Genomic DNA, 7888 nt, shown 5'->3' with positions numbered 1-7888 from the left:
TTAGCGACTCGAGCACTCAGGCTCGGCAGCGCCTGTGGGGGTAGGCGAGGAGATGGCTTGTGCTTCTGGTTTTGTTTGCAAATCATGCATCCTTGGTTCCCTGGAGTAGATGAAGTCCACCCCAGGCACCAGGCCGCAGCTCTCTGCTTGGATGGCGCTCAGATCCCAATGACATGACCAGGGGATGAGCACGATCACCCGAGTGTGGACCGTGCTGACTCCCGTGGGTGGTGGAGTTGGGGGTCCTAAACGTCTCCGCCCACCCAGGGACAGCCGACTGTGCCTCCAGGGCAGCCCTCGGGCTGTGTGGTGGGAGGCAGGCAGGTCTTCCGTGCTGGAACCATTGCTGCCTGCATGTTGGGGACGGGACTGTAGCCCCTGCTCCCTGGGCTCCAGCACAGCTGCACCTGCCCGCAGGGACTGCCTTGGAACCGGGTGATTCTGCAAACAATACAAGAGCCAAGTCAGCTTGTCGCAGAGCAAAATCCCCTGGCTTCACGCGATCTAGGGCCCAGTGCCAACCTTTCTCCCTCCCCTGCTTGGGGACCCCGGGGCAGCTGAGCGACTCCCCAGCACACCCTGGAGTGGGGGGGTAGGGGGCATGAGTCACAGACATGTATTTTCATGTTCCCTTTAGCTCGGGGAACAGAATCAACCTGCATAATAATAATACAGATTATTTATAAAACCCGCCCCCTCTCCCCTGAAGCTACGTTGCAAATAGTTAAAAGATGACCCAGTTATAAATACCACGAGCCAGGGAGGAAAGATAAAAGTCAAGTAAGTAATATTGAGCTAAATTTGGAACACTCCCAAGAGAATCGCATAAGGGCCAGCCAGGGTTTCAGATCGTTTTGTAGAAGTCACCTTGGTTCCATTCCGTTTTGGGAAGCACAGGCACTTGCTGGCGCTGTAGGGTTCTGTGGGATTCCGCCTTCGCGTGGGCCCCGCTGGCTGGGGCTGTGCTGTGTGTGCGTGAAGGCACGGGGCCGTGGCTGTGCCATCTCAGGTTTCTAATCCTGCTCCCTGAGTCTGTGCCCATGGCTTGGAGCCGCGGCTGGTGGTTGACCCACAGGTTACAGGCGGTCGCGAGGCTGGGGGTTTGGGTCTGCCACGGGCCCATGCCCCTTCTCTGGAGGTGTTGGGAGGGGAACCTGCTTTGACTTCCGGCACTCATTCCTCTCTCCTCTCTGGCTTTGCCTTGTCCGGCAGCTTTCTAGGACTTAGTTTGCTAATCAAGTGACTGCCAGGCTTTGGGGAAATTGTGGGCTGGGAATTTCAGATGGCTCCAGCCCAGTGGGCAGCAGTGGAGGACCAGCCTGTGTTTTCACACTCACTGTAGGAAGCCTCAGTGCAAAGCTTCACTGCGAAGCCTAGTGGAAGGGCAGGGACCCTTCCCATTCTTTTAAGGAGCCTGTGGTCCGGGCTGCGTGGTGCTGCGGAGCCAGGAGGGTGGGCTGCACCCTAGGCTCAGCACCTGTCACTCAGAGCAACCCACCTCACCTCCACGTGGACAGGAGGTCAAGGTGGGAGATTCCGTGGGAACCCTCTGAGGAGTGCTGGACCCAGTGGCTGGGGTCACTGGTGGGCTCTGGGGGGCTGAGCAGAGGGAGGGCTGAGAGGCTGGGAGTGGAGGAACTGCAGGATGTGAGGGCCGCCACATCTCTTTCCGTCGCCTCTCCCTGTCCTGAGTGTTACTGAAGGAACTGTCAGCAGTGGGTACTGGTCACGCAGGACCCTGCTCAGTGAGGCCTCAGCCCCTGAGCTACCCAGCTCTGTTCATCCACTCCCCTTCCCCCTACATTTGCTCGGCATCCACACCAGGAAGGGCCGTGCCCCCACCTGGGATGTGGCAGCCACAGGCCAGGGACCTGCCCACACGGAGCTGGTAACTTGGCCAAACTGCAGCTCTGCCTGGAGCGAGTGCTGTGAGGTCCCGTGGGCTGTGCCTGCCCTGCAGGTGTCCTGGGGGGCCTCAGGGAGCAGCATCTGGGGAGGTGACTGCAGTTTGGAAGGCTGTCAGCAGGTGGAGAGACCCCAGGGTGGGCTGAGGGAGGAATGAGGGTGGTCAGGTCTCTGGGCCTGGGGACGGGCAGGGTGCATCCCAGGAACTGGAGATGGCACTGAGGAAATGATGGTGCAGATTTGCATCTTAAAAGATCACTGGGGCCTGGAGGCTGCTGGCTGGAGCCCCTTTGCAATAGGAGGTTGAGGGAGGTTTTCCAGCCCAGCCCTCCTACTTCCACTGGTACTCCCAGGAGCTCTGCCATCAGCCTCTGTCCTCTGGACTTTAGTGCCTAAAGGAGTGTGAGTGGTGGGAGTCCTGGTCCCTAGCGAGGTCCCCAAGGCTGCTCTGGAAGGCTCTGTGCCAGTGACACCTTCTCTTGGCTGCGTGTGCATGACCAAAGCTCTTTGAGTGTCCTGCAGTTAGGAAGCGTGCCCATTCCTGACCTGCAGGCCGCCCAGTCCTCTGTCCAGGGGGCCCAGCTCCCCACTCAGAGCAGGAGCCTGCAGTCCTCCCTGCTGGGGGCTGGGGGAGGGATCTGAGCTCCAGCCTGTTACCCCCAATGCATGCATGCACAGGTTACCCCCAGCGCACACTTACACTTCCTCTCTCTCCTGTCCTTGCTGGCTCTTTCTCTCTCATATCTCTATTGTCTTGTGCTGTGTGTGGTGTGTGCGTGCGGGGGGCGGTGGGAGGGGGGGATCGGAGCCACAGGCCGGGCAGCCAGGAAGGATGTGTGTGAGCCCCAGGGCTCCGGGACAGGGTGGGGGACCGAGGCTGAGGGGCCCACTGGGAACGGACTGTCCAGTCCACTCCAGTGGGCCTAGGGCTTGTGGCATTTTTCTATCATGTTTATTTATTGCATCCATTCATGCTCTGAAATGAATGACACCCACCTATAGAGGCTTAGCCACCTCACGCATCACCTTTGTCTCTTGGAAAACAAATATCAGCGTTAAGGACCCCCTCATTCCCTGTCCCCAGCCAGTCAGTCACTGTGGGACTCCTGAAGAGCAAACTGTCAGTGGCCACAGCTTTCCTTTAATAAAATTCTAAACTACAAGGCCAGGGCGTTCCCCCTACTCCACCCCCGCCCCTCCGTCCCCATGGTCATCAGGAAACAAAGAATGTTTAGCTTTAGGGCTGAGCCCCATGCACTCTGTTGGACACTAGGGTTCTGCTCCAGACAAGTCAAGGGTCTGCAGCCTCCCTGTTTCCAGGATAAGGAGCCGCACACGCAGGGCCGTGACCGGTCTGGACTCGGTTCCCAGCTGAATGCCCCTCCTCTGCCCCTCCTTGTGACCCGCGGCTGCGGAGCCTCAGCCTCCGCCATTACCCCTCACCCTCCCGACCCCGCGTCCTCTCTCCCCTCACCCTCTCCACCCTGCGTCCTCTCCCCACCCCCATCTTCCTGGTGGAGACCTTGGTGTTGGGGTGGGGGCGGGGGTGGAGCAGCAGGAGTGGGGAGGGCAGGTGCAGTCATCTTGGATGTCGCCCCCGTCCTAATCCCAAATCCGCCTCCAGCGAACGTCGCACCCTGATCGCCTGGGCTGGGGCTAGGGGGTGCTCGCCTGGTCCCACCCAACTGATAAATGGAGGCGACCCCACAGGATTCCTTACTGTTCCCAGACCCCCCAACTGATGCGGGCACCAATTCCACTAGGAAAGCCGGGTGGGGACGGCCGTGAAAGTGGGTGCTTCCCAGCCCGCCTCTGTCCTTGGAGGGGTTGGGGGTGGAGGGACCCCATCTCTCGATGGCTCACTTTTCATCCCCCCCACCAAGGTGGGGCTTGGGGGTGGCTTTGGCCCTGGGTGGGGTCTGCATAGGGGACTCTGGCGAATCCAATCCCATGGGCACCTCGGGCACTGTCAGGGGCTTGGGGGCGCCGAAGAGAAACAGAAGAGAAACTCGCCTCGCTTCTAGGGTGACCCAGCCGGGTTCAGCCTGGGGAGCCCCTCCCCGGCCCCTGACCCAGCAGCTGGGGAAGGATAGCGGTGGCGGGGCGACCCCTGAGTCCTGGAGCTGCTCAATCCTCGGCACCTCCACCTCGGTTGCCTCCTCTGAGAAGTGGGTGAAGCGCAGCCCAGCGAAACGACTGCGTGGGAAGCGTTTAGAGTGTGCTGCATGCGGGTCGGAGCTGGGAACTCTGGGAGGGTTATACTGCAGGGCTGGGGACAGTGGTGTGTGCGCGGGTGTGTGCGCGTGGGTGTGCGCATCGGTGTGTGCGCGTGGGTCTGTGCTCCTGGGTCTGCGCGCGTGGGTGTGCGCGCGTGGGTCGGTGCTCGTGGGTGTGCGTGCGTGGGTGTGTGCGCGTGGGTGTGCACATCGGTGTGTGCGCGTGGGTCTGTGCTCCTGGGTCTGCGCGCGTGGGTCGGTGCTCGTGGGTGTGCGTGCGTGGGTGTGCGCGCGTGGGTCTGTGCTTGTGTGTACACACACCTGCGCGGAAGAACCAGGGACGCAGCCGCCCTTCCTTGGTTTTGCCGGTGCACGTTTTCTGAGGTTTCTACCAGAGCCTGGTCTTGCAGCAGGGGAGGCGCTGCCAGCTCTACCCGGCCTAGGCTGCCGGTGGGCACTGGGAAGGGTCTGGGGGAACCCGTGCTCACACCACGCCTCGATCTGCAGCTGGGGGTTAGGGGCTGAGCTTGGGGCGCCAGGGAAGGGTCACCAGTCGTTGGGGACAGGCCATCGCCGGCCATGGAGAACAGGTCAGCGTATCTGGGTGGGGCGGGCATCCAGGGCTCCTTTGTAGTTAAACTGTGCCCCCCGAGGCAGCTGGGCTCCATCCAGGGTCCATGGATGGCGTGCAGGGGCCGTGACTGGGTGGGAGCTGCTGCATCTTTCTCCTGAAAACATCTCCCCAGTGATGGGTACGGAGGCAGCGCACGGCTGAGTGGGCAGCACCTGCCACTGTCCCCCAACAAGGCTCTGTTTCTGGTCCCCGTGGTAGATTTGTGGAAATTTCGTGTGGGCCCATCCTGGAGAGGCCCCTGCTCCTCTTGTTAATCCAAGCCTTAGTGGAAAGACTCTCAAGCCGCTGCCCTTTGGTTTCGAAGATCTGGGTAACGAGCTCCATCCAGGTGTCCCCCTTGGAAGTCTGGTGTGTCCTGTCTCGTGTGTTGAGAAACCTGTTCTGAGAAGGCCGTGGGTTTTACCTGCCCGCTGGAGGCCAACAGCTCTGGCCGGTCAGGGCCACCCCCCACTGCGTGGGTTCCCTGGGGGTTGGGGGTGGACTTGGCTAGAGGGAGGCTGACGATGTCACAGATGGGGGAAAGTCTGGACTGACAGGCCAGAGAAAATTTCAGGCCTCAACAGCCAGGGAAGTGGGGAACTGGCTTCTCTCACCCCGTGTTCCATGGTAGGGACCGCTGGAGAGTGGTGGTGGTGGTGGTGTGGGGTATGCCAGGGAAGCAGGGGGAGGGTCCCAGCCACCTCCCCACCCCCAGGGGCTAGGAAGAGGATGGTAGGATCCAGTCCTTCTGAACCTATTTACACCAACCGTGTTCTAATTGCGGGAGGGCCCTCCCCTCACTGAGGGTCTCCTCTCACTGAGGGACCTTGCAGGGAGAGTGGCACTGGAAAAGCCGGCCCAGTCGAGGGCATCAATCTGCCCACGCTCTCCAGAGGAGACAGAGGCCAGGTGATCTTAGACCTGCACTGAGGGTCCTGGGAACCTCTTGCTGGATTTCAGGGCCTCCTGGGATTGCAGCCCTGTGCACCCCTCTCAGTCCCACCCTGTTCCAGCTCCACTGCAGCTGGGGGGACTCAGGAGCTGGGCGGTGGCATTGGTGTGGTGTGGAGGGGACAGCAGGTGAGGAGGCAGCTCTGGTGGGGAGGGAGGCTGGGGTGTGGGACCCCTGGGGATCCTGGAAACACTGGCCCCAAAGGAAACCCCCAAAGAGTGGCCAGCTTGGGCCCCAGATCCCATAGTGCGGGATCCCTAGGTCATGTACCCTTTGGCCTCTTTCCCTTTGACCTCTGCCACTCCTGGCTAGACCTGGGGCCACAGAAGAGGTGTTGCATCACCCTTCACAAGCACAAACAGAAGGCGTTGGCCATTTAAATAAAATGCCAGGGCTCCAGGGGAGAGGGAGGCCCCACCCCGCCCCACCTCACCCCACCCAGGAGCTGGTTGACCACAGTGACACGCCGCTTCAGCTGTGCCTACTGAGGGCCCTGCACAGAGTCCAACCTGGGCCCTGTCCCCAGGGTTCCTCAAACTCACCAGGGACACGGAGGCATGGGGGCACCAGGCCCCTCCTGCCAAGGAGTCCTTTGGTCAGATGTGCCACCAGAGACATCACCATCTGAATCCTGGATTTGTAGCAGGGTCACCCCAAGAGCTGCCTGGAGGTGCAGATCCAGGAGGCCTGGGCTGCAGGGATGGGAGCCTGGAACTCAGCACCACTAGAAATGCTCGCACGACGTGGCTGGGGTTGCCAAAGCCAGGGCTGTGTTTGCAGAGAGGGCCAGAGAAAGAATGAAATAGAACACTAGGCCAGGAGAGGAGCACGCAGAGGCAGGGAAGGCCGGTTTATTCACTGTGCGAGGCACGTGGTGGGCAAGGGCAGCTGATGGCTTGGAGGAGAAGGGCAGGGGGGCCCAGGGACCTCCTGTGGCTGTGGGTGACTATTCTGCCAGGGAACACGTGGAGCCCCTCAATAATAGGAGACGGCTGTCTCGTGGTCGCCTGGGCCTGGCTTGGAGGTAGTGGATGGGTAAGCCATGGTTGTGGGGTGTGAGGTCAGCCAGCTTGCACACTGTGGTGTGTACCAGTGCAGTGTGTACCAGTGCGGTGCGTACCAGTGCAGTGCGTACCAGTGTGGTGTGTACTAGTGTGTGTGCTGAGAGGTCAGCAGTGGGAGAGGTTGGGGGGAACCTGAGCCCGGCTCGTCCTAGGGGACGTGCCCGTCAGTAGCTGGGCTTCTGGCCTGAGCAGAGGCCTCAGCAGGCCAGGCGGAGCACACAGGGTGGCAGAGGCGGGATATGCAGGAGACCAGGCAGCAGTGACTGGGCTGGCAGGAGAAGGCGGGCACACAACAGGAGGGAACAGGCACGCAGCAGGTGGACCTGCACACAGGGCCGCAGAGGAGGGACACAGAGGAGGAGAGTCTGTAGCAGGAGGAGGTGCAGCAAACCGGCTGGCAGCTAGACTGCTGGCAGCACAGAGAGGAAGCCCCAGAGCACACAGGCACACAGCAGACAAGCTTGCAGCAGATGGGCACGCAGCAGGCCTGCTGGCAGGGGGAGGAGGTGCAGCAAGCCGGCTGGCAGCTAGACTGCTGGCAGCATGAAGTGGAAGTCCTAGAGCAGACAGGCACAGCAGAGGGACTTGCAGCAGACAGACTTGGAGCAGACGGGCACACGGGAGGACTGCTGACATGGGGAGGAGGTGCAGCAAGCTGGCTGGCAGCTAGACTGCTGGCAGCATGAAGAGGAATCCTCAGAGCAGGTGGGCACACAGCACACAGGCTTGCAGCAGACGGGCACACAGCAGGCCTGCTGGCAGGGGGAGGAGGTGCAGCAAGCCGACTGGCAGCTAGACTGCTGGCAGCATGAGGACGTGCAGGAGCTGGTGCAGCCTGATTGGCAGGGGCTGGGCTCACAGGCCGCCTGGCAGCAGGGGCTGGACACACAGCTCACTGGGGTGCAGACCAGGGTCAGGCAGGGGGCCGGGGCACAGCAGCTGGGGGCGCAGCAGGGGTCTCACAACAGCTCTCTGGGCAGTCGTCCACCTGCCAGGAGTCAGAGCAAGAGTCACAGGAACCAGGAAGGCAGATGCAGCTGCCATAGCTCAGGTCACTGGAGCAGATGGACATGGTGGATGTGACCACGCTGGGAGTTGAGCTGGGGGAGATGGAAGAGAGTGGGTGAAGGTGTGGGGG

General features: G+C 61.3%; 1 protein-coding gene across 1 annotated transcript in view; it reads right to left on the bottom strand.

Moving 5' to 3' along the window:
• Window positions 1–6898: 6898 nt before the first annotated feature.
• Window positions 6899–7888, bottom strand: part of LOC105520482 (keratin-associated protein 10-12) — a 1799-nt gene continuing 809 nt past the window's right edge. The window contains 3 exon segments of the mRNA XM_011954233.1: window positions 6899–7328; window positions 7453–7708; window positions 7711–7850. Coding sequence (XP_011809623.1) covers window positions 6899–7328; window positions 7453–7708; window positions 7711–7850 — 826 coding nt within the window.

Source organism: Colobus angolensis, unplaced genomic scaffold (genome assembly GCF_000951035.1).
Source record: "Colobus angolensis palliatus isolate OR3802 unplaced genomic scaffold, Cang.pa_1.0 Scaffold38, whole genome shotgun sequence".
Taxonomy (NCBI): Eukaryota; Metazoa; Chordata; class Mammalia; order Primates; family Cercopithecidae; genus Colobus; species Colobus angolensis.
Note: the sequence above shows the minus strand (reverse complement) of the source record. Positions and strands in the feature narration are given on the sequence as shown.